This window comes from Meriones unguiculatus, chromosome 17 (genome assembly GCF_030254825.1).
Source record: "Meriones unguiculatus strain TT.TT164.6M chromosome 17, Bangor_MerUng_6.1, whole genome shotgun sequence".
In the NCBI taxonomy this organism is placed as follows: Eukaryota; Metazoa; Chordata; class Mammalia; order Rodentia; family Muridae; genus Meriones; species Meriones unguiculatus.
Window position 1 is genome coordinate 22,101,851 of NC_083364.1, and position 26,903 is coordinate 22,128,753.

The window sequence follows — 26,903 nt, forward strand, 5'->3', positions numbered from 1 at the left end:
GTGGAAGCCATCCTATTACTTCTTAATTACCTCTTATAATTATAGCCTATAAACTTTATTTTCAGAGAAGTCAACAGCTTAAGAAACAGAACTCTAATCCCCTATCCTTACAGTCACTGATGTTCAATGTTAGTTTCAGGAGAAAATACACTTGAAGTACTGTTTTTAAATGTTTGCTGTTGCTTTGTTCTATGAGAAACTGTATTTTATATAAAACTATAGTATATAATTTATAGGATCACAAAATAAAGAATTTGACATTAGAAAGGGAGATTAGATTTGGTAGGGCATGGCTTTTAGAGTTTAGTTCGTAGTGTTTGATTTTCTAATGTTCCTAAATTTATATGCATTTGCATAATGTTGAAATTTAGTTCCAAGTTGAAACAGGCTTGAGTTGCTTTCTCTTTAACTACAACATCAATTTGGGGCCTAATTTTAGATGTAAAGAGAATGGGGAGGGTAGGAGATGAATAGGGTTTTCCATACACAGTACACTTGTTTCTTTTGAAAATAAGAGTAAATAACATTATCCACTATCAACATATTTGTGGGAAAATTAATGTTAAGGCACATACTCCTGTCTTCAAGAAAAAAATAACAATGATTCATTTCCTCTTATGAACTCAAGTATTGTATGACTTGTTATGTATGTACAGCAGCGGAAACTGCTTCAGCTAACATTGAGCACTCGGTGAATTGTATTGATAAGGCTCTCTAGTAGTTTCCAAATCTATGGTTCAGAAGTATTTATTGGGTGTTTCTAAAGCACACCTCTTTATGTATTTGGTAAGGATTTTAGTTACATATCTAACAAGCACCCTTGGTGATTCTGGTGTCAGTCTTTGCCGTGCTGGACTTTGAGAAACTGCTTGGGAGTAGTGTAGGCTGCTGTGTGCAGTAATGTGCAAGCAGTAATGTAGAGCTGCTTAAATGAATTACTAAATACTATTAGAATTTTCTCCTGCTTACATGAGGGAAGTGGCAAAATAGAAGGATCAGAAGTTGCCCTTGAGTCTTTAGCAGTTAACTAAAAAGTCAAATTATAATTGTTATTATAAGGCAGTGCACCCAGAGAATGATTTGGAACATGATGGTGTGGTTCCAGTAAAGATGTCTTTTTGGGATATGCTTATTTTAAGGTCTTTCGAGAAATACAGGTAGAGACCTCCTTGATTTAGATGGTTAAAAGAGACATGGGAGTCAGACTTGGGACTTTTGTCTCTCTCTCTCTCTCTAAAAGTAACTGAAAATTTAAAACATTATCAGAATAAAAAAATAGGTGAGCAAGCAGATTAATGGGAATATACTTATATATTAGATCTTCTTGAAGCTTTAGTACAAATTCAGGAAGTTAACCAAATGATAAGTAATACACATGAAAATATAAAAGGAAAAAGATGTAGTGGAAAGAGAAGTAGTCTGAGTTTTTTAAGCAAAACAGGAAAAAAAATCAGTGGAAAGAATAATTACAGGAACCATTCCAGAATCATGTTTTCAGGTGGAATGGGCTTACTAGATGAATAACAGGTTAGTTTAAAAGATAAAAAGAAAAGACATGAAAGGAGAAAATCTTTAAAACTTCCTAAGCAAAAGAGACTACAAAGGAAGGATAAGCAGGGTAATCAGAAATGTCTCCTCTCTGACCCTAGGTATGAAAAGTGAACTCTTATTCCAAGGTACAGTAGCAGGGAGTATACAATTGCATCCTTCAGGTAGGTAAGACAATGAAATTGAGGCATCTAAGAACTTAGCCTGTCTAGGGAGGCTGAAAGGCATTTCAGCTATTTTGAAAAGCTCAAGAAATGCTGAAAAATTCTGGTAGCTATCGGTTACACTGGAACTCTCCCACCTACAGGGATCCTGAACACATTGTCAGTTAAACAGGTTTGTTACTGAAGTGCAAGTCTTTAAACCTAACAGAGGAAATGGGCACTTGGTTTGGAAGACCTTGGGAAAGGGAAGGACTATAGGAAGCAAAACCTGTGGATAATCTTTGTTGACACAGGTGGATATAAGGTGATTGAGAGCAGGCAAGTTTGCTCTCTGCTCATTTCTTAGTATCTAGAAAACTGACTGTCACATAGGTTTTAAGTAGATACTGCCAAGTGAGTAAATGCCCTAAAACAGTGGTTCCTAGTCTTCCTTATGTTGTGACTCGTTAATTTAGTTTCTCGTGTTAACCCCAACTATAAAATTATTTTTGTTTGTACTTCATAACTAATTGTGTTACTGTTACAAATTGTAATGTAAATACCTGATAGGCTGGATATGTGGTGACCCTATTCAAGAAGCCCTATTCTAAAAGAATCTGCAAAGTTTGGTTATCTTGGAATTTTTCTTCCTTCTTCCTTCTTCCTCTAAGTATTTACTGCTGCCTCTTGATTTCTCCGTTGTATAAACAGTAAGTTATAAAAGTTCAATTCCAGCTAGATCGTTAGGAAATGGAGTGGGTAAAACTTGCACATTTTTATATTTCTGAAGGTAACAGTTTATTGTTAATTTATGGTAGTTTAAGGAATAGCATCTTAGGCATATTATTTCAAGTCTTGAGATATAACGCTTTTGATAAACTTACCATAAAATGCAGTAGAAAATTACAGTGTTGAATTGATGAATCAAGAATTTTAAGAATGACAGAGTTACAGCAGAGGAACTTAAAATGGAAATTTGAGAAGAAGACAGATTTTTGCCTGTCTTGAATTCCTGTTTTTCAGAGTAAGTCTTCCTGAACCTATGTAATGACCCCTTCCCCCTCCACACACTCGTATACGCTGTTGTTATAGACATATGCCTAGCTTAGGCGTGGGTGCTGGGGATCCAAGCTTATTTCCTCATGCTACTTGTTACCTCACCACCTTTTTTGTGTGAGAGACAAGGTTTCATTGTGTAGCTCAGGGTGGCTTCACATTGAACCTTTTGGATAGGGTCGTAAGGGCTGGAAAGACAAGCCTAGGGCCAACCTTGCTTTTATATGTTTTCTAATGGCCTTAGGCCACCCTTCTGAAAGGTCATTTGACCCCAAAAGGGTTTGTGACCCACAAGTTGAGGACCACCTGTGTAGCTTAACATATCATTAAATTCCTGGTCCTCCTGCCCTAACTGTAGTCTGTTATTTCTAATAGAAAAATATTGTTGGGATTTACAATTAGGTCATCTCTAAAAATTTCTGTTTGTATTGATCTTTATAGTGTTTTTCTTTGTAACTTTGTTTTTAGTAATACTGCTTAATCTGTCAGAACATGATAATATGCTCCCAAGTTTTGTAGAACCAAATAGATCATAGCTGAAAACAAATTTAGTGCTGTGACATAATCAGTAAGACTTACTGAACCACCTCAGATGCCATGTCGAAACTGTTTTCCATCATTTTTTTATGTTTATTTCTCTAATTTTTCCTTGTCATAGTGCATGTTTAATTCATTTGATCTTTGGCAAAAATGAGTTGTGTATATGTTAGCAGACTAATGTTCTCAAGTGTGAAATACTAAGATTTTTACATAGGTGGGTGCATTCAGAGTTACACAGTGAACAGATCAGAGGACAGCTGTAGACAGTCTGTTCTCTCCTTTGGTCGAGGGAATAGGAGTGGTCACTTGTGCTGTAGTGCTTTTACCTGTGAGCCAGCTCATGAGCCACTGGGATATTTCTAAGTGCAAGCTTAGGTATGGGACCTATACAGTAGCTCTACATTATATTGTGGCTGTGCAAAGAAGGGCAAGGGTGGTATTGTAATAGAAACAAGCTTAAAACAACCTCTTGATTCAAAGCATACTCAATTGCCCTTTCCCTAGTGACTGTATGATTTACAATTTGTTGCATACTACAAACTTGGTCTGTTTTCTTTATTTTCTTTTGTCTTTAGCTTTTTTGTTTGTTTGTTTTTTGTTTTTAAAGGAGCTACCCTTGTTGGGACAGAACATGCTAGAAACAGCTTAATGTTGTAGAAGGTGAAAGGCTATCCTTTGGCTTCTAACTGGATAGGGTTTTTAATCCACGCTAACTGTCCATATCCTGCTTATAGGGTAGTTCTAATAATTAACATTTAGTTGTGTGTATGTGTGCACATGTGCACACGCATGCTCATTGTGTGTGTATGGAGTATATGCACGCCATAATGCATATGTGGTGGTCAAAGGGCAATTTATACAGTTGGTTCTTCCATGTGGATTCTGGTAGTTTCATCAGGTTTATGCAACACTTGCCTTTACCCACTGAGCCACTGCCCCATCCGTTGTTCTTTTTCCAGCATTTACAGGTGTTCTTTCATATAAGTCATCACATTCCCTGAAGCATTGAACATGTTTTAACCAGTCACTGTCCATCCTAATTACAGTGGAGGCTTTTCCCACGTCTCCTGTTTTCTCAGTGATGTCCTTTTCTGTCTCAACCCAGTGTAAATACCAGTGTTGCATTTTGTTGTCATCTTAATTACCTCTAGTCTATTACAGTTTCTCTTTGTTTCTTATTGCATCTTGGAAGATTACTGACTAGGTGGGGTTTGTGGTTGTATGTTCTATTAAGTTGTGCCCGAGCCTGCATGTATGTATGCCTATGCAGCATGTGCGTGCAGTGGCCATGGAGTCCAGAAGAGGGTGTCAGATAACCTGGACTACCTGTGAGCTGCCATGTGGCTGCTGAGAACCAAACCTGGGTCCTCTAGAAGAGCAGCCAGTGCTGTCAGCCACTGAGGCATCGCTCCAGCTACATGCCTAGGTGTTTTTTTAAAAATGTTCCTTAATTTAGGTCGCTTCGAGCATTCAGCAAACTTGAGGTTATGAATTTTGGGATAGCTATAACAGAAATGTGTTATCATTGGTGATTTGAAATTTGATTACTTGTATCTGTCCAGTAGTTTGATTTTTATTTTTATACTTTCCCGTTTTTTAATATTATTAGGAAGTGAGTGATCACTTATCCCTTTAATATATAAACTGCTTTTTTTTTTTTCAAATAAAAAAATTAGATTTCTAAACTACAAAAAAGTATTTTGTTTCTTTGTTCCATTTGACTTCTGAGTGTTTTACTTTTCCTTTCTCCGGCATTCACTAGCTTAGAGCTTCTCATTTTCTTTCTCTTTTTTTTCACTTTTGTTTATTTATTTATGATTTTATATTAGTTTATTTACTTTACATCCTGAGGGTGCCCCCTCCCTCCCCTCCTCTCAGTCCCTCCCACTTCCCCTCCTTCCCCTCTCTCTTTTCTCCCAGAAAAAGGGATCCCCTCTCCTCTGATTAACCTTCCCTAGCACATCAAGTCACATTAAGACTGTAGATACCTTCATGTCCTGAGGCCAGGCATGGAAGCCCTACCAGGGGGAAGTGATTCAAAAGCAGGTAATAGAGTCCATGTTAGAAACAGCGATCCCCTCCACCAGGTGCCCATATGAAGACCAAGCTGCCCCTTGGCTGCATGTGTGCAGGGAGACATAGGTTGAGATCATACATGCTCCTTGGTTTGATGTCTCAGTCTCTGAAAGCTCCCATGGCACTGGGGTGTGTTGTCTCTTTTGGTCTTTTTGTGAGGTTCCTGTCCCCTCCAGGTCCTTCTGTCTTTTCCCCAAAGAAAAGGTGTTAGCTGGAGTGTCCCAGAGGACAATCAAGTTAGGCTCATGTCTGAAAGCATAACATCATAATTATTAGTAGCAGGAGCTTTACCGTGGGGTGGGTCTCAGATTGGACCAATTGTTTGGATTTTCCCTCTATATTTGTTCCCTCGTTATCCCTATACTTTCTGCTCTTTTTTTTTTTTTTAATCAGTGCTGTGGTTTCTTAAATATTTTCATGGCCCATTTGCAGGCTTAGATCTAGTTATGGAAATAACTCTAATAGTGATAAACCTTCAGGTCATTAGAAAGAAAATAGCAATTTGCCTTTGATGTGAAAGAAGCTGCAGGGCCCTCTCAGGATATTGGAAAAGTCTTGTTTTCTGATGTCTTTCTACTTTGAAGGAGAGAAAAGTCTTAGCTCTGTCAAAAGAATAAGGAGTCAGTAAATGTGCTGAGGGTTCATCTCCTTGGGGATATTTCTGTTCCTGGCCTTGTGGTGTTCATCGTCTCTCTGGTGTTCTTGCTCACTTTGGGGTAGAGAAGACCTTGTATACTACACGGTTGCTTTCCTCACTTGGTAGCTCTCCCATCTCATCAGTGGAGCCGTTTTGCTATTGATAAAAATGAAGGTTGGAAAGCGAAGCATTTTCCCTTAAATTATTTTTTGAAGTGTCATTAAAGTAAAAATTGGATTTTCTGAATTACTTTGGATTGTATCATAAGAGAGTATCTAGTGGCTTTCTGTATTTTCTGTGTGTGTGTGCGTGTGTGCATGCGTGCATGCTTCTTCATTCTCACCTTCTATCTTGTTTCAGATTGGATCTTAAGCTGTTCATTATTGTGTGCTAGACTAGGCCTGAGATGAGAGCCTCCAGGAATTGTCCTGTTTAATTTCAGGGATTTCAGATGTGTCCACCTGTCCCCGCTTTTTGTGCATGCTGGGGATTAGTACTCAGGTCCTCGTGTGTGAGAGGCAAGCACTTTACACATTGAGCCATCTCTTCAGCCCTGGTATTGTTTTGGGGGGAAAAATGGATTGTATATTTCTGTGAGGCTCAAAGTTTTCTTGATGGATATTTATTATTCACTGGCAACTTCCAAATTTGAATTTTCATCTTGAATAGTTTATATCCAAGAGCATCTAAGTTATCTATTTGAAGTCCTCATTTGTAAACATCTTAAATGTAAGATAATCGCTATTTCTTTGCTTTCCCCTGACTTTTTCTGATGTCAAGATGCTGATGTTTTTCTTTTCAAAAAGTCATATAGGTATATATAATTGTTGGGTCTGCTGGCGTGAGCGTGTGTGTGTGTGTGTGTGTGTGTGTGTGTAACATGCATTTCACAACATGTCTGTTTGTTGAGAGAGGTTAGAAGGATAACTTTGAAATTGGTCCTCTCCTTCCCTTGTGTGGGTTATGTGGATTGAATTCAGGTCTTCTCAGCAAGTACCTTTACTCACTGAGCCACCTTGCCAGCCCTGTATTTTCTTACCTTTGATATAATCCATCAGTAATTTGTGTGGCCATACTTTAAATATTTGTTCTGAGTTTCTCACTGGCTCTCCCTCTTTAATAAAAGTTGTTCAGTTTTGTCTTAACCTTCTGGGCTTACTGGCAATATTGACATTTTTAGTGGTTTTATTTCATTTTAAAGATTACTTATTTATTTATCCCTGTCACACCTAGAACTCATGATCCTTCTTAGAGCCTCATCCTCTCAGGTGCTGAAATACAGCCATCAAGACTGGATTCATTTCAGTTTTCAACTCAAGTCATTCTCTAATTTTCCTACAAAACATTAGCTTTTAAGTTTTGTTGTATTGACCATTATATCTTAGCTTTGTATGTTTTCTGAAATTCTGCTCATTAAGTTTTTAGCTCTTTGGTGGGCTATAATTAACATTTTATTCGTAAAAATGTTCTAACATCAAATATCAAAACGAGTGTTAGAGGTGTGAGAATTGGAGTGTGTTTAGAACTGATTCTTCCAGCAGCAGGATGGTTCTGTGTGTAATGGTGCTTACAGCTAAGTGTGATGAGCTGAGCTTCATCTCTGGAACCTACAAAGTGGAAGGAGGAAAAGAGTTCTCCAAGTTGGCTGATAGGCTCTCCTTTCTCTCTCTCTCTCTCTCTCTCTCTCTCTCTCACGCACACACACACACACACACAAACACATAAACACCAAAAGTTTTTAAAGCAGACATTCACAACTCTGAAACCTGGGGTTCTCAGGGCTTGCAATCTGAGCTGCCATGTGGTCATAGCCTTGTGTCCTAGTTAGAATACACACCCTAATTTCAGTTTTTTGTTTTTATATTTAACTTTTGATGTGCTTGTCTGTTTTACTAAGAAAAACCTTTACATTCTCCTATTATGAATTTGTTAGCTATTTCTTGTAATTGTTTTTAGTATAAAATTATATTTAATATTGTTACAGCATTTGAAATCTTGAGTGTGGCATTTATACCTTTTAAATGGCCATATCTGTGTGTAGCAATAGCTTTCTTCTCTGACTTAGTTGACATCATTTGGTTTGTGTTGTTTTTATTATTTTAACTTTCTTTGTCCTTGTGTTTTAGATTTATTTTTCATAAGTATATAATATGAGATCTAAAAAATTCTTGTACCTTTTATTTTTATGGATCAATCTACAGTATGGTGACTCATGTTATAAAAATGTAAATATTTACTTTTAAAGTCTTATTTTCTAAGATATATCTAACCTATATATTTTAGTGATTTTTGTAAAAGTTTATTACAGTTCAAACTGAAACATTCTATTCTTTTAAAATAATAAGTTATCCTCGTTGCAGTAACTGATTCCCCATCATACATTTCTGTCTGATGTAGCCTCCAGTACTTTACCCTTCTCCCTTCCCTTTCTCTTCCTTACTCCATCTTCTACTTCTTTCTTTAGAATACCCAATAAGTCTCCTGGGGAGATGGTCTTAGGCCTTCTTTATTCTTCATGAACAATGTAATATATTGAATGTGAGAATAAGTGACAACACCAATCAAAGTCATTTCAGAGCCAGCACTGAACTTTAATGCGCCTTTAATGCAGCTTTGTCTCCATCACGGCCGATAAATAACTTTGAATTTGCTATACCACACCATCTAAACTTCAGCGGAAGGGCTCAAAAAATAATGTTCTCATCTTAGATCTTGTACAAAAATAGGGATGTAAAGAGCATATAATGTATCATGAAATAGACATTAGCTTTTGGAGTTTTTTATTGAAAAGGTAATACTCTTAACTTGGTGTGTGGAGATAATAGTATTCGAGAGCTGTTATGTAGAGATGATTGCATTATATGTGCTTATAGTTAGTGCCTACATAGTGATTGTATTTTGTTATAATGTTTATATTTTTCTTTCAGGAGAGAAATAGAAACAAGCAATAACCACCGGGTGGAGATGTCCTATTAAAATGACAACATTAATGATGTAGACTCTGGAAATGCCTAATAAGTCAAAGAAGACGTTATTAAAGCTTTTTTTTTTTTTCTGCTTAAGGTGGCATCTTTGAACACTTTAACACAAAATTGACTCTTGTAATGTTTTTCATCAGCGCATCTGCCCTTATTCTCTCACCAAACACACTTGAGAACTGTAACTTCATCAAGCACTTTCTGTCCTGAAGCTTGTACCAGTACCTGCTGTCTTTTGTAATTATGCATCCTAGCTAAGGCACAGAAGACTGAATGAATGCAAGGATTCATTAACTCTTTGAATTTGTTAAGTACTAACAGTTAACCATTAGAAGTGGGTCAATGATGTAAGAGTCTCACTGCTTCAACTTTTTCTTTGTTATAGTTTTTAAATTGTCGATTTTTAGATATTTGCCAGATTTAAAGCAAAATAATCATGCCATATTTAATCCTGGAGTTCAAGTCTGAATGTTTATGTGGAAAAATTATTGCAGTAAATTTTAATATGGTAAAGCAACCTTATGCTCTACGTTAGCCAAAATGATACATAATCTAAAATTATATTAGAACATTTCTCGTCTTCAAACTTTGGTGTGTCAGAATATTGCTATGTAGCTTGTTGGGCTTCACTTAATGTATACCCCCATCCCCAGTTACATGTGCATTGTTAGAGGGGTTATTTTGTTTCTACCACTTAATGAATCTCAACATTTTGAGTAAATGTACCTCAGTCTAATCAGACTTTTTATGACCTTTTTAACTACATTTAAAACCCTTAAATTCTACTTCTGGGTGTTTGCGAGCCTGATTGCTGTCATGAAGTAAAATTTATTACTCTAGGTATTCACTAGATAAATAAACATAGTTCTTGTTTAGTAAGCATATACTGTTTCTCAACTCTAGCTTTTGCAGTGTCCTGGCATCCTTTGAAAATATGGCCTTGATCCATGAATTAAATCAGTATCTAAGTGAATGTGTTGTTGTTTTATTGATCAGATCTATATAAGTGGAAATACAGCATATACCTGGGTATTCTTACAGTTATCTTTTAACATCCTATTTTTTTTTTCATTAATTACATATCAACATTAATTTTGTATCTTGAAACAAATTGATTTTGTATAATTAAATGTGTTGTGCATCTGTATTGAGTGATTTGATGGCATAAAGTTATGAAAATAATGTCCTGCCCCTTACAATACTGTTTCGAAAGAAGAAAGTGATGTAGAATGATATGTTAAGGTTGAAAATAGCAATACGGTAGATTTGAATTACTCTGTTTATGTTTACATCATGTTTAGAGATATTTCCATTTGCTCTTGTCTTTGCTCACTTCAATTTGAAAGCCTTGTGACGGATATTTCTTTGAAACTTTGATTTATATAATTTTTATACAATGTTTTAGAATGTACAAATATTGTATTTTTTTAATTAAAATACAGTATTTGTAGATAACCATAGCTACTTCACAGTTTCTTGGTAGTCCCAGTGTAGTTATGTCAGTGTTTACTGAAGGGAACATGAAAACATTAATGGTATATTACAGAATGAAAACTTTCATAAAGGAAAATTGCACCTATTTTACCTTTTTGAGACTAAGCCATGAAATCTTGTAATATGTCTCTTAACTATTTATAATGAAAATTGGCATTTGGGTATAGTCAGCACAGCAATGTTCTATATCCCTAAGATTGTATAGGTAGGACATTTCAAAGATGACTCATGTCACTATGGAGCTCCTACTAGAGACAACTGTAAAAGGGTGACCTTGAAGGAAGGAGCTGAGTCCTCCCCCTGAGGTTCTCTTTTTCTTGGTGCTTTATTAGCAACTCTGGATATTTTTATAAAACTAGTTACATTATAAACTAATTCAGTCTTGTTTAATTTCCATTAGTTTTTATGTAAGAACTGTCATTGAAATACCCAACGAGCAGGCTGATTGCAGTAGACTCAGACAGGGCCAGCATATCTCAGCTGAGAGTCTATTTGTGGTGAGGAGAACATCCCAGTGCCTTTAACCTGAATTTCTAATCATACGTGAAATGGGTGCAGCATTCCTTTGGAAAAAAGCTTCTACTTGGTAATTTTGTGTTTTTCTCAACGTATTCCCCAAAGCACCAACCTTCTCTTCCTTTTTGGTCAGTCAGTATATTGTAAGATTATTTTTCCATTAAATGAAATCATTACAGGTTGACTCTAGAGTACAACCAACAGAATGTTTCTTAACTGTGGGGACCAAAAGGGAGAGACCCTGAGCTCTACAAGAGTAAATGCATAATAAAATGTTTGAATAATCTCAAATTAAGACATTATTGGTCCTGTGATTTCTTGCTTAATGTTTTTTCAATTTGTCATTTGAATGATAATAAAGTTATCTTACGTGGGAATTTTATTTTTAAAGGTGTTATAGTTTGTATATTTAACAGTAAGGGGGAAAGTAACCAAAATTAGTATTCTCTCATTATACATATTGGTACTTGAAAATTCCTTTTTAAAGAAAAAAAGCAACAACAAGCTCAACCCTTTAGTGCTTAATTCCTCATTTTAACATGTGATCTTTCTAATTGAAAAGCTGTGTTACTTTTGAGTACCATGCATGAGGGGTTAAGCTGATGTTCAAACAGTTTGCAATAAATAAAAAAAAAACTAATCAGCTTAAGTCATTCAATCATTTCAAGTGCATTCTGTATCCTTTAAAAGTAAGTTTATGAGATTTTAAGAGAATTGCGTTTTCATTAAATTTTGTATATCTTTTGTTATGCCGTGTAAATTCCCATTTCATATGATTGAAGGAAGGGAATGATGAAGAAATTAGTTCATTTACAGTCACTTGTAGCAGTTACATGAGAATTTGAATATTGTCGTGTTTGGGTTTGTTCATTCCTGTGAATGATGGTACAGTAGGTGAGATTTTTTGTTTTGTTTTGTTATGGTACTGAACTCACCATTTGGTCCTCTTTAGAGGGTTTCAATAAAAATTGTTCACTCTTATATGTGTTCTTTCCTTTTTATCTTTATAAATATAATCTGCCTGCTAGAAAATAACTTTAGGTATTACTGTTTTCCTAATTGACAAATGCATGTAAGTTACTCATTTTAGTTGGCCATTTAAGTAATTAAAGACAGGTAGGATCCCTTTATCTAATTAGCCTACTGGCTTACATGTTCTTAATAGAAAGGGGAAGAAAAGGCCTTCTGTCTGTCTGTGGGTTTAAATGGAGGAGGAGGAAGTAATGGTGCCAGCTGTCTAAGAACCTCTCTTTTGGCCCCAAGGCATGCTTTTCTACAAATTTTACAATAATTTTTAGAATGAATGGAATTTATGTAGATACGGTAATGTAATTCTGAATAGTATGTTGATCATTTAGCTCTATAAAACATTTGTTTGAAAGAGAAAACTAAAAATTTAGTTTTGTATTCTCAAAACTGGTTGTGTCTATTCAAAAATCACTGATTGTGTCAGGTGCCCCCAGTAGCTTCAGTAGTTCCGGGAGCCTCTTCTTGGTCATTTTCCCAAGAGAAAATTTACATATTTCATTAGTGTACATAGAATTGGGAACAGTCATTAGTTGGTGAATGTGACTATTCACTGATCTCATTGTATTTGGTGATTCTGTTCTAGGAACTAAGATACTCTTACGGTTAGATGTTAGCTGATCAAGGTGTTAGCTTTACTTTCTGCTCATACAGTACTTATTATTACATAATCTCAAAATGTAGGCTTTTTCCACCTGGTAAAATGAGCAGAATTTTTGTGTAGTGCTTATATAGTGTGGTAGATTAAGTGCACCAAACCCAGAATTCATTTAATTTCAGTTACCACTGTAACATTGGAGCTAAATGTTAAGTGAAAAACTGTTTTCATTTTCATAAAATGAAGATAGTTCAGAGAGTAACTACAGGTGGGATCCCCACCTGTCGTTGCCATCCTACTTGGTCCTCCAAAGAACATATTTGATGATTTCATATGTTAAACTCTTGATTTTAACGAACTGCATTTGGAGACATGGAATAGAATGGAATTGCATCTAGGGGAGATAGAAATTCGACACTGAATTACATCTAACTGATGGGGTGACACACAGCCATCTCTTTGTTATCGTGCAAATAGAACACAACTAAGATTGTGCAGTTCAGAGATTTTGCAACATCGTTTATTTTGAGTAGGCTACGGTGGGCTCCAGCAGTGTCAAATGTTTTCCTTCGAAAGTGGTTTAGCCACCTATAATTTTTGTGTGTTGGATGTGTTCCAAAGACAGGTTGTATTTTGTTTTACCCCTTCTACCCTTTTACAGTCTCTCTTTATTCTTTATAAATCAGGAAAGACAGTAGCTAGAGTTGTTACCTGCCTTGTACCTGTCTCTCCCAGTTTCTGGTAACCTAGAAATTGATCAGTATGGATCGTTTATTGCTAAAATGTACATTTTTTTTTCTTAATTTTTAACCCAAAGTCCCTTTTGTTAGGATTCCATCAAGAATACCACGGCACTTCTGGTTTTCATGTCTCCTTAGTTGTAATGTTTTCTTGGGTTTCTATTTGATGGTGATGACAGATACTGTTTAGGAAGTTTGTCTTTTGGAATCTCTGATAATTCTCATTTATTTGGGTTATAAGCTTTAAGGAGGGAGATCACACGTGATCTATACAGTAACATGACTGGTAATGTTTCACTTAGCATCTGGCTGAGATTGCATTTGTCAGGTTTCTTAAAGTTACTCTTGAGTGTTTACTGCAGTGCCTGAGGTTAGACTGAGAGTCCAGCACATTGTACTCAGGTACTCTACTGCTGACCTACTTCAGCTTCCCTCTCTAATGAGACCAGGGTATGATGGCTAATCCTGAATGTTAGTTGGCTTGAACTGAGAAGCACTTTGTGAGGCGTTTCTATGAGAGTGAAGGCTTTTTCAGGGAAGATTAAACAACAGGGAGGACTAACCCTGAATGTGGGCTTAGCTTCACCTAGTAGACTGAGGGCGCAAATGGAATAGGAGGAGGAGGAGATAGAGCAATGAAAGCTGTACCCACTGACCACATCTCTCGCCTGTTCTTCCCAGGTCCTATAACCACTATCCTGTATTCTCAGGTCATAGGAGATCATGTAGTTTTTACATTTCTGTGCCTGGTTGATAAATGTTGATAAAACTTTTGAACATTCTAAGGTGATTTTTAATATAATGACCAAGAGCATGAGCTTTGAGAGTGAGTAGTTAAATAAGTCTACTTTCCTGGGTTTAAGGGGCAAAATAATTATAATAAAACTTATTTCAAAATGGTTAAAGGAAATAATGCCATCATGTGTTCTATCCCTGGACTTTAAACCCTCAAATATTAACTATCTTTTTCTCTTTCTGAAGAATTTAAGGTTGGTTGTACTTTCAGAAGTGATTTTAGAATAACCTTTACTGCTTGGATGCAACTTAGAAGTTGTAGTCAAAATGGACTACTTTGTTTACTGCTTTATTGAGAGCCTGAGAACAATCTTTGTAGTAATAAAGCTCTGTTAATTATGTATCCTTCTGTTTGCTATGGTTTGGTTTGGTTTGGTTTGGTTTGGTTTGGTTTGGTTTTTGGTGGGTGGGTGTATCTGGCCAGATAGTTGGCTGCATGGCCTACACACACACACACACACACACACGTATTGCTAGAACACTGGACGTGGTCTGCATCCCCACCCAGCATCCCCAGTCCCAAATGCAGAGTAACCAGGCTTCCGGACATTAAAAAAAAAAAAAAAAGAAGAAGAAGAAGGAAGAGTTGGTCTCTGGGAGGAAGAGCTCTTGCAGAATTCAAGGCAGATGTCTTTTTGTCTTACACTGCTTTTGCTGTCACTCCTGGCTTTCTAAAGAAAAGTGTATCTGTAGTTTGTCTTGTTGGAGATGACTTTTTATTTATTTAGGAACAGGGTTTCTCTGCATAGCCTTAGCTGCCCTGGACTCATTTTGTAGACCAGGGTGGCCATGAAACCCACCGAGATCCGCATGCCTCTGCCTCCCTGAGTACTAGGATTACATGTGTGCCACCACACCCATACTGGAGCTGATTTAAAAGGTCAGATAGACTGAAAGGAAAGTAAATACGGAGGCAGAATGGTTAAGACAAGCCCATAAGCAACTGAAGAATTCCCAGAAAGCAGAGTAGAAACTTGTCTTTTTCTTACTACCAATGACCCTTGATGCTGTCATTTAAATACGTAGGCAAACTATAAACACACCAGTCACATTTCAGGGCCAAAATGAGTGAATGAGAGTGTGTGTGTGTGTGTGTTAGAGAAATCCTGCAGTTTTAAATGGACGAGGTATGTGGTGTACACAAAATGAAATGTTAGCTTTAACTATTCTAGTGCTAAGGAAAATACTTGTTTACAAATTGTTGCCTTCGGTATGAGAGTGTTGCATGGTCATATTATAGATACTATCCCCAACAAATATACATAAGCTTATTTTTACTGGCACTCACTGGATTAACTGGCTTTGTGTTGTCTGCGAAGTGTCCTGAGCTGAGATTGTATAGTTGGCCCCCGTATGCTTGGTTCTTACGTCTGGTGAGTCTATGGATTGGAATTATTCAGAAAAATTCTGTCTGTGTAAATTCTGTGCATTCCTTGTCTTTCCCCAAACAGGTTAGCAGCTCTTTACCATTATTTCATTGTGTCAGGTATTGCAGGAAATGTGTTGCAAGACCCTGGCAGTGATTCAAGACTTAAGCTCCTGCAGATTTGAGCATCCAGGAGGCATCTTGGAGTCATCCCCTGCAAAAAACTGAGAATGTTTTTTGTCCTTATCAACAGTCATTTGTGCTTAAAAAAAAAAAAAACTGTTTCACCCATTGTATTAGTTTCCATTAGAAGTTATAAATATATTAATTGATCAAATATGACAACTGTTTATAAACTACTTTAGATATGCTTGATAAAGGTAAGCTGTCTAGGTAGACTTGAAACTAAAAGCTTCTGGGAAAATTGTGGGGGAGTTTGCACTTAGTGTTTGCAAGTGATTATTTTGATTCTCACCCCACTGAGAAATCTTACATGATGCTTTGGAGGTCACAGAGGGAAAGCATTAGGGAAATCAACTCAACACATACTTTGCTCAAAGGAAAATACTGAACTGATGTTCACCACTGCAATTAAAGTGCATTTTAAGTAGTTTTGTATGTATCACTTTTTATAGTTCATTCCTCAACTCACGCTTTCTTTAACACTGTCCATTGTTAAAGTTTAACCTAAATTACATTTTACTAAAGGTCTGAAGTTTACTTTTTTAGTTGCAGTAAGTAAGTTGCACATGCAAAAAGCAAAACCCTGAAAAGTTCTTAAGCCACTTAGAAAGTACAACATGCTGGTTCTTACATTCTTATTTCAGATGTCTTGAATGGCATGTTTCATATGAAAAGTTGGAGAGAAGAAATATACCTTGCAACAGTCCTGGTGTCTAGAGCCACTGGGATACCAGGTTTTGGGGTCTTAAGCCATCTTTCTCAGAACTTAAAACAACTTGTCCACTTGTACCAAGTGGCTGAGCAATAGGGAGTTAATGGTTAAATGTGTATCATGAAATAATGTAGCCTTCGGGTTTCAGCTAAGTTTGCTTTGTTTTAATGCCCTTTTGTTTTCCAGGTACTGTTTTTAAGATCGTGCAGTAATATGTAGAAATAAACTGGTTTTGATCAGTGTTGATTGTTTTAGACAATTGTATTAATCAGGTTCTCTAGAGGAATAGATCTTGTATATACATGAAAGCTTCCTTCTTCCGTGTCATTCTATCTCTGTCTGTCTGTCTGTCTGTCTCTGCCAGAGAAGGAATGTGTTTGCTACTGAGAATAAGCAGGCAAAGGTCAAACAAATGCTTCCTTCATGTCCTTTATATAGGTTGGCAGCAGAAGGTATGAGCCAGATTAAAGACGGATTTTCCTGTTTCAACTGATCTGTATTAAAAGTGGATTTAAAATCATTTAATTAAGAAACTATTCCCTCACAGGTGTGCCTAGTCATTTGGGCTTTAGTTAATTCTAAATGCAGTTAATTCACAACAATCAAAATTAAAAAGATTTTTACAAAAGTTTTTTGTTTTTTAATAGCATTATAGTGATTAAGGTTTCAGATGACATAAACATTATCCCAGTTCAGCACAGTCTGCTTTCCGCTGGTTTCTGGGCAACTTTGATGCTCAGATTACTGTTTCAGACTCTGCTCTTACTTGATTTTTTTTTTTTTTTTTGATGATTTGTTAATAGTATTATCAGTATGTCATGGTTGTGGTGTTTACATACTTCATAGTGATGTAAAGTTCAATCTTCTTAAATATTAAGTACTAGGATGGCATCTGGTGCCTCAGTTTAAGTTTTGTCTTAAGACCTCCCTACATGTTGAGCAAACCAAAGGATTGCTTTTTTTCATGTGGGTTAGGTACTGACATTTACTATATTGGAGATTAGAACAAATACTAAAAACCTTCTTCATTTAGTAGAATGGTCTGGCTTGTTTACTGCATTCAGTCTGTTGCAGCATCTTTTGTCACATGAAAGAAAAGATGTGAAATCGTTCAGTGTCACATGGTATATACTCATAAGTGGATATTAGATGTATAATATAGGATAAACATACTAAAATCTGCACTACTAAAGAAGCTAAGCAAGAAGGAGGACCCTAGGGAAGATGCAAAATCCTCGTTCAGAAGGGCAAATGGGATAGACATCAGAAGCAGGAGGTATCAGGGAACAGGACAGGAGCCTACCTCAGAGGGCCTCTGAAAGACTACCCAGCAGGGTATCAAAGCCTCATAGCCGAAATTTGGGCAGAGTGCAGGGAATCTAATGAAAGAAGGGGGAGATAGACCTGGAGGGGACAGCAGCTCTACAAGGAAAGCAACAGAGCCAAAAAATCTGGGCCCAGGCTCTTTGCAGAGACTGATGCTCCAACCAAGGATCATGCATGGAGATGGAGATAACCTAGAACCTCTGCTCAGGTGTAGCCCATAGGCAGCTCAGTGTCCAAGTGGGTTTCCCTAGTAAGGGGAGTAGGGACTCTCTGACATGAACTCAGTGGCTGGCTCTTTGATCACCTACCTCCCCTTAAGGGGTGCAGCCTTGCCAGGCCACAGGTGAATGCAGCCAGTGCAGCCAGTCCTGAGGAGACCTGATAGGCTAGGGTCATGTGGAAGGGGAGGGGGATCTCCCCTATCAGTAGAATAGGGGAGGGTCATAGGGGGAAAAGAGGGAGGGAAGGTGGGACTGGGAGGGGACTAAAGCCAATATACAAAGTGAATAAATTGTAATAAGTAATAATATTAAAATAAAAGAAACAGCTGAGTGTCTTTTCTGGTCCTTTGGCACTTTTGAGAGGTCCTCTTAGTGTCCACTGGTGGCCTGCTTGATGTCATGGTCCTTAGTACAGATGTTTGTTTTTTTTTTTTTTTTTAGGCAGTTCTGCTATATTAACTCCACCATAGGTAGGACCTCTGGCATCTCACCAAGAACATCCATTTCCTCTTGATCTCGCTATATACAAAGTCAGATGCACTTTTCACTGAGCGTTTTCATTACAGTGGACTTACAGAATCAGCTCTTATTGCTGGATTTTTCTTCAGCTTCTGAGCATCTCACCACCCATATTTTCATAACACTTAATAGAAGTTTAACAAGTAAAATTACTTTGGATTTCCCTGCTTTGAAATGATTTATTATGTTAGCCACATTTTCCTTGTCCTCTTGGGCTCACATAATCTTTCTGGCTCAGTCTCTTAAAATAGCTGGGAAACAACACCCTTCACAATAGCCACTAATAACATAAAGTAACTTGGGATGACACTAACCAAGCAAGTGAAAGACCTGTATGAGAAAAACTTCAAGTCTCTGAAGAAAGAAATTGAAGAAGATATCAGAAGGTGGAAAGATCTCCCGTGCTCGTGGATCAGTAGGATTAACATAGTGAAAATGGCTATTCTGCCAAAAGCAATCTACAGATTCAATGCAATTCCCATCAAAATACCAACACAATTCTTCATAGACCTTGAGAGAAAAATTATCAACTTCATATGGAGAAACAAAAAACCCAGAATTTCCAAAACAATCCTGTACAACAACAGATCGTCTGGAGGCATCTTCATCCCTGATCTCAAGCTGTACTACAGAGCAATAGTAATAAAAATGGCATGGTATTTGCATAGGAACAGAATAGTGGATCAATGGAACCGAATAGAAGCCCCAAAATTAAACCCACATACCTATGGATATTTGATTTTTGACAAAGAAGCCAAAACCATTTAGTGGAAAAAAGACAGCATCTTCAACAAATGGTGCTGGTCCAACTGGATGTCTACATGCAGAAAAATGAAAATAGATCCATATTTATCACCCTGCACAAAACTAAAGTCCAAGTGGATCAAAGATATCAACATAAAACCAGATACACTAAATCGGTTAGAAGAAAAAATGGGTAAGACATTGGAACTCATTGGCACAGGAGACAACTTCCTGAACAGAACACCAACAGCACAGGCTCTAAGAGCAACAATCGATAAATGGGACCTCATGAAGCTGAAAAGCTTCTGTAAAGCAAAGGACGTAGTCATCAAAACAAAACGACAGCCTACAGACTGGGAAAGGATCTTCACCAACCCTATATTTGACAGAGGACTAATCTCCAGAATATATAAAGAACTAAAGAAGTTAAAAAGCAGCAAATCAAGCAATCCGATTTAAAAAAATGGAGAACAGAGCTAAATAGAGAACTCTCTGTAGAGGAATGTAGAATGGCAGAGAAACACTTAAATAGATGCTCAATGTTCTTAACCATCAGAGAGATGCAAATCAAAACGACCCTGAGATTTCACCTGACACCCACCAGAATGGCTAAGATCAAAAACTCAAGTGACAACACATGCTGGAGAGGTTGTGGAGAAAGGGGAAACCTTCCCCATTGCTGGTGGGAATGCAAACTTGTACAACCACTTTGGAAATCAATCTGGCACTTTCTCAGACAATTAGAAATAGTGCTTCCCCAAGATCCAGCCATACCACTCCTAGGCATATACCCAAAAGATGCTCAAGTATACAACAAGGACATTTGCTCAACCATGTTTGTAGCAGCTTTATTCGTAATAGCCAGAACCTGGAAACAACCCAGATGTCCCTCAGTTGAGGAATGGATACAGAAATTGTGGTACTTTTACACAATGGAATACTACTCAGCAATTAAAAACAAGGAAATCATGAAATTTGCAGGCAAATGGTGGGACCTAGAAACGATCATCCTGAGTGAGGTATCCCAAAAGCAGAAACACACATGGTATATACTCACTTATATAGGATAAATATAATGAAATCTATCCACCTCAAGAAGATAAACAAGAAAGAGGACCCAGGGTATGATGATCAATCCTCACTTAGAAAGACAAATGGGATGGACATTGGATGTAGGAGCAAACAAGTAACAGGACAGGCATCTGCCACAAAGGGCCTCTGAAAGACTCTACTTAGCAGTGTATCAAAGCAGATATTAAGACTCATAACCAAACCTCTGGCAGAGTGCAGGGAATAAAAAAAAAGGGGGGGGGGGTTAGTAAGACCTGGAGAGGACAGGAGTTCCACAAGGACCAAATATATCTGGGCATAGGGGTCTTTTATGAGACTGTTTCTCCAAACAAGGACCATGTATGGATGCAACCTAGAGCCCCTGCTCAGATGTAGCCCTTGGTAGCTCAGTATCCAAGTGGGTACCCTAATATGGGGACCAGGGACTGTTTCTGACATGAACTCGATGGCGGGCTCTTTGACCTTCCCCCTCTGCCCCCAGGGAGGAGCAGCCTTGCTAGGCCACAGAGGAGGACTTTGCAGCCAGTCCTGAAGACACCTGATAAACCAGTATCAGATGTAAGGGGAGGAGGTTCTCCCTTATCAGTGAACTTGGAAAGGAGCAGGGAGGAGATGAGGGTGGGAGAGTGGGATTTGGGAGGGAAAGAGGGAGTGGGATACAGCAGGGATACAAAGTTAACAAACTGTAACTAATATTAAAAATAAAAATTAAAAAAGATATATAAATAAATAAATAGGTAAATGTAAAAAAATAGCTGGGACAGTTGCACCTAGTGTCCTGACTTGCATGTGAAGAGAAATTTTTGTGAAGATAAGAAAGATGTTATCTTAGTCTTGCTTTTCCTTTTGATAAAATCAGAATGGCTATGCAACAGTCAAAAGAATAAAACTCATTTTCTGAGCTTAGGGTGTTGTACATAAAGAAGTCATGTCAGGGATTAGATCTGACAGCGGGAACAGTTTTCTGTAATGTGATAATTCTGTGAGGTTAAGGGATACTAGATTGGCAATTTTGCCTCAAGATGTGCATATCCCAGTAAATTTAAATATATGACCCCCTTTCAGCCATGTCCAGAATTTACCTCAGTCCTTATTACCTCCCACCTAGTGACCACAACAGGACGGTAAGTCTAAACTTTCTAGTTCCCACTTCAAAGTCAGCTATAAGTAGGATTGATTTTCAGTTGTTGATAGATGTGTATTGTAAAACAGAGAACAACTTTAAAATTGAAAAGTGAATTGAATAAGAATGCAACCTGAAGATATGATATAGTTCTGGCTATTCTGAGAACTTGTATTTTTCCTAATTTGGCTACTGCTTGTTTTTTCAGTATCCAAATGTAGACCCTACAGATCCTTATAGCAAGTAAAGTTAAGCATAATCTAATCTATGCTTAGGTTCTCTTCAGGAACCTAACCACTCTTCATTTGCACTCTAGCATACAGGAAAAAGGTTTAATAAATGATGCAGGAGCAGGCTTTAAGCTTCAGATAAAGTATCAGGTATGGCACTAACTCTTTATAAATTGGCTTAATTTGGCATACAGTTTAAAAAAGATAACCAAAACAGTGACAGAAATGGACAGCAGAGAAAGCTATTGAGACCTGATTAGATTTTCCATTATTTGTTGTTTGTATGTTTTGCCTCAAATTATACTTTGAGGTTTTTTTTTATTTTTTATTTAGTGTTTGTGTGTGTACATGTCTGTGTGGAAGTCTTGGGGCCCAAGGAATGAATGCTTTCTACCTAATCTTTTGACAGCTGTTCTGTTACTGACCTGGCACTCACCTGTTTCTCTAGGCTGGCTGGCCAGGGAGCCCCAGGGATCTGCCTGTCTTTGCAGTGATGGGATTACAACCACATGCTACTATGGTTGGTTTGTTTCTTGGTTTTTTGTTTTTTCCCCTTGTGTGTTGTGGGGATCTGAACCCTCGTCCCTGTGCTTGCAAGCTAAGGACTTTATTGAGCTAGATCTCCCCCTTAGGTTGCAGTGTTATCATTGAAGCATTCTCATCTCGATTATCAATAGGCAGGAAAAGTTTTATTATACTGGAGACTGTTAAATTGAGAGATTACAAAAACAAACAAACAAACAAAAAAGTCAAGGCTTTCCCCAGCCTCATCACCCCTGTAATTATAATTGGTGTGAGAAAGGTAAGGATAGTTTTATCCAACTTCTAGAGATAATTCCATTGAATAAATCTAGATTATCAATGTTTGCTGCTTTTTATGGCATTATTCCTACTTGTGTTTTTTGTTTGTTTCAGACAGAGTTTCTCTGTCTAGCCTAGGCTGGCATCCAGAGCCTCAGCTTAAGCTGTTCTGTCTCAGTGCTGTGACAGCTGATACTACTGATGTGCTTGTGGAGGGGGTAAGCATAGTGGCGAGGGCACAAAACAGGGCAGAGTCGCTTACCTTAGAGCCAGGAAACGAGAGAGGGACTTTCAAGAGTTCGTTCTAGTGACCCAAGAACCTTCCATTAGGTCTAATTTACATATCCTGTCACCTCTTCGCATGGCCTTGAACATGGCCCTTTGGAGCAAAATCACAATGGCTGGCCATGGTGATTGCTTGTTCCTTATGTTCTTGAGAGAGAAATATCATGTTCTTTGGTCAATCTAAATGTTGGCTCATATTATACTTTAAAGTTTGTTTGTTTTTTTTTTTATTTAGTGTTTGTGTGTGTACATGTGTGTGTGGAAGTCAGGCACCCTGTTGGGGAAACGGAAAATTCAGTGGCCATTCTGGCTGTCTATGTTTACACTATGTATTTTTTAAATCCAGCTAGCAAGAAGCCAGGTCTTTAAACTTGTAAAATTTGCGTGTTTTGTGTGTGTGTGTAGTTGCACATGAGGAACGTGATGCACATGAGGAAGGCAGAGGACAACTTGTCAGAGTACTCAGCTCGGGGAGAAAATCGATATCATGTGCAAGAAAAAGGGTGGTCTGTGGTACTGATGTCAGGAAGCTCATCAGGAAGTTGATAAAATGGAAAGTAGCACCTGTATCCTGTGAACCTCTGGCAATAGCTTTTGGCACGTGCACACTGCATTCCTCTCAACAACCTCCCAAGAGTGGTGTCAATACTCTTAACATGTAAAATAACTTACTCAAGAAAGTTAAGTTTCTTTCTCAATATCATACCTGGTAGATTGCAAATTCAAAGATTTTTTTTTAATCACAATTTGACTAAAGGGATTTCAGTAGACAAAAATTATCAATAGGATCTGTCACTATGACCAAAATACCTGATGGAAATCGCTGAATAAAGGAATAATTTGCTTTGGCTCCTGGTTTCAAAGGGCTTAGCCCATGATTTTTTGGCCTCGTCATGGCAAAAGAGACTGTTCTTTACTTTTTGATGGTCAGAGACCATCAAGGGACAACAATGAGTTTCATTAGGCTGCTTGCATGAGGATGTTTACAAAACCATGCATGTGCAAGATAATGATGGCTGCCTCATTGAATAATGTGTCTCCTCCCTGGCAACCAGTTAACTGCGGGCAGCTTCTTAGGGAGGTGCCGGGGCTCATGTGCTCCCCTTCGTTAGCCACCAAATACCTGCCTATAGATTACCAAGGAAGAGAAAGATTCCACAAACTGCTTCTTGAGTTCTTGAGGAAATGATGGTGGGTCCAATCTTGTGCAGGTCTGTGTACGTAGGTAATCATGGGTCTTGTGGTACACAGACTACCTAGATAACAGTATCCTTCGATACTCCTCCTTTTTCTCTGGCTCTTCCATTTTTTCCATCCTCTCCTCCATGCCGTTCTCTGCACTTTGAAGGGTGTGATCTAGATGGCCTATTTAAGGTTGGGCAGTCCCTTATTCTCAGCATTTAATTCTTCAGTAACTACTGTCCAATGCAAAAAAAAAAAAAAAAAAAAAGCTTCTTTGATCGAAGCTGAGAGCAGCAGTAATCTGCAGGCATGCATTGATACTTTAGAAGGCAATCTAAAGGACACATCATGTCCATTTCACAGAATAACAACACTGAGCGGCTTTATTGCTTTCACATCCACAACAGTGAATCTGTCACATCCACTGCCTTTTTTTAGACATCAGAGCCCAGTTTCTTTGGTCTTCCAGTGTGAACTAAAGACCAGTGTAAGGAATCCTCCAGGGCTTCAATACCAGCTTTGTACTGCCAAGACATGCAGCCTTGTGGTAGACTGGGCAGCTACCAGATTCTTGGCGGCTGTTGGACTACCCAGTCCAAACCATAAGAACTAATGTTATAGATCCTGTCTAATGTAACTACAACAAATCCCAGTGATTTTCCCAGCTCCTGTCCTTGACTTCCACAGTCTCAAGCCTGAGGTGTATTTTCCTGATTGATGATTGATGTGGGGAAGTTCGGCTCACCGTGGGAACTGCCACCCCTGGGCTAGTAGTCCTGGGCGCTGTAAGAAAGGCTGAGTATGCCGTGATAAGCCAGTAAGCGACACTTCTCCCGGCCTCTATCATTTCCTCCCTCCCAGTCCCTGCCCTGACTTCATCATGGGCTGTGATGTAAACCAAATAAATCCTGTGATTGTGGTGTTTTATCACAACAGCAGAAGCTCTAAGGCAGAAATTGGTACCAATTCTTGGGGTGTTTCTGTCTGTGACAGATCTGTGTTTTGTGGGAGGATTTCCAAAGGACTTTGGAACTTTGGGCTGGAAAATGAGAGTAATCAGAACCCGGAGGGCTATGTATGGGGGTTTGGAAGATATTAAGCTTGAAAGTGATGCAGATGTTGGAGGCCTGGCTTGGGAAGTTGGAATTCCTCAAAGATTTTGTCAGGGTTATTCATGTGCTATTTTGAATTAAGAACCACTAAACCACCTGTCCTTTGATAGGACAATTGGTGCTGGTCAGCTGGGGCTGAAGAATCAGCTGTGATTAAGAAGAGACCAGCATCATTGAGGCAGAATCTTCTGGTAAATATTTCCTCCGGGTCGGCACACAAAAGCTGTGGACTAGAGAGGGTCAAGGTGGGAGTCATTCAGGGGGTACTAGTTTGGAGTGAGCGGCATGAAGGGGTCATAGAGAGCAGTTAAGGCTTGGTATTGTGTAGCAGACAGGATTGGAGTCCCTGAAGAGAAGCTCTTAATTTTCTGTTTTGTTTGTTTGTTTGTTTGTTTGTTTGTTTTTTCCCAGTCCTGAGCATTGAACCCAAGGTTTCATGAATGCTAGGCAGGTGCTTTGACACCAAGTGAAGTCCCTAGGCCTTGATTTTTTTCTCTCTCTCTTTTAATATCATGCATGTTGAGACATGACATTCCATTTCTGGTTTTTAATAAGTTTTTTTTTTAATGTGTATGCTTATCTGTGTACTATATGCACTCCCGGTGACTCTGGAGGCCAGAAGACATCAGATTCCTTGGACCTAGATGTACAGATGGTTGTGAGCCGCTGTGGATGTACTGAGAATTGAAACAAGGTCCTCTGGAAGAGCAGCAAGTGCCCTTAACCATTGAGACATCTCTCTAGCCCCTACATCCTTGGTTTAATAATTCATTAAAAATTGTTTCAAATATCTAATGCAATGTAAATATGAGAAATAATGACAAGAAAAATATCTATACATGTTTAGTTCAGATGTAATTTTCATCCCCCACATCACGCACACCTCTACCCCTAGTTTTTCCTGTTGCCCCCCCCCCAGTAATTTACCTTTCTCTTTCTATCTCCTGTGTTTGTGCTTAGTCATTTATTTCTTTTTTAATTAAATTTTTATTTTTTACATTAACTACAGTTTATTCACTTTGTATCCCAGCTGTAGCCCCCTCCTTTCTCCCCTCCCAATTTTACCTTTCCTCCCTCATCTCCTCCCATGCCCCTCTCCAAGTCCACAGATAAGGGAGGTCCTCCCTCCCTTCCATCTGACCCTAACTTATCTGGTCTTATCCGAACTGGCCGCATTGTCCTCTGTGACTTAGCAAGACTGCGCCCCAGTCTTGGGGGGTGGGGAGGGGCAGCCAAAGAGCTAGCCACTGAGTTCAGGTCAGAGACAGTCCCTGTTCCCCTTACTAGGGAAACCCACTTGGATACTGAGCTGCCATGGGCTACATCTGAGCAGGGGTTCTTGGTTATATCCGTCCTTGGTTGGAGTATCAGTCTCAGAAAAGACCCCTGAGCCCAGATATTTTGCTTCTGTTGGTCTCCTTGTGGAACTCTTATCCCCTCCAGGTCTTTCTATCTCCCCCTTCTTTCCTAAGATTCCTTACACTCTGCCTAATTTTTTTTTATGAGTCTCATTATCTGCTTTTATACAATGCGGGGTAGAGACTTTCAGAGGCCCTCTGTGGTAGGCTCCTGTCCTGTTTCCTGTTTTCTCCTTCTTCCAATGTCTGTCCCATTTTCCTTTCTGAATGAGGATTGATCATCTTACCCAGGGTCCTCCTTCTAGCTCACCTTCTTTAGGTGTACAGGTTTTTGTAGGTTTATCCTATATTATATATCTAGTATCCATTTATAAGTGAGTATATACCATGTGTGTCTTTCTGTTTCTGGCATACCTCACTCAGGATGATCTTTTCTAGTTCCCACCATTTGCCTGCAAATTTTATGATTTCCTTGTTTTTAATTGCTGAGTAGTATTCCATTGTGTAAATGTACCACAATTTC

The 26,903-nt window shown here is 38.3% G+C and overlaps 1 protein-coding gene across 3 annotated transcripts in view; it reads left to right on the forward strand.

The window, feature by feature from the left end:
- The window catches only part of Ythdf3 (YTH N6-methyladenosine RNA binding protein F3), a 36,308-nt gene extending 24,339 nt beyond the window's left edge, over window positions 1-11,969 (forward strand). For all 3 annotated transcript variants that reach the window (XM_060369999.1, XM_060369998.1, XM_021627820.2), the window contains one exon: window positions 8,928-11,969. In XM_060369999.1, the coding sequence (XP_060225982.1) occupies window positions 8,928-8,951 (24 nt within the window). In that variant the 3' untranslated portion in view covers window positions 8,952-11,969. The remainder of the gene's footprint in view (window positions 1-8,927) is intronic.
- The last annotated feature ends 14,934 nt before the right edge of the window (window positions 11,970-26,903 follow it).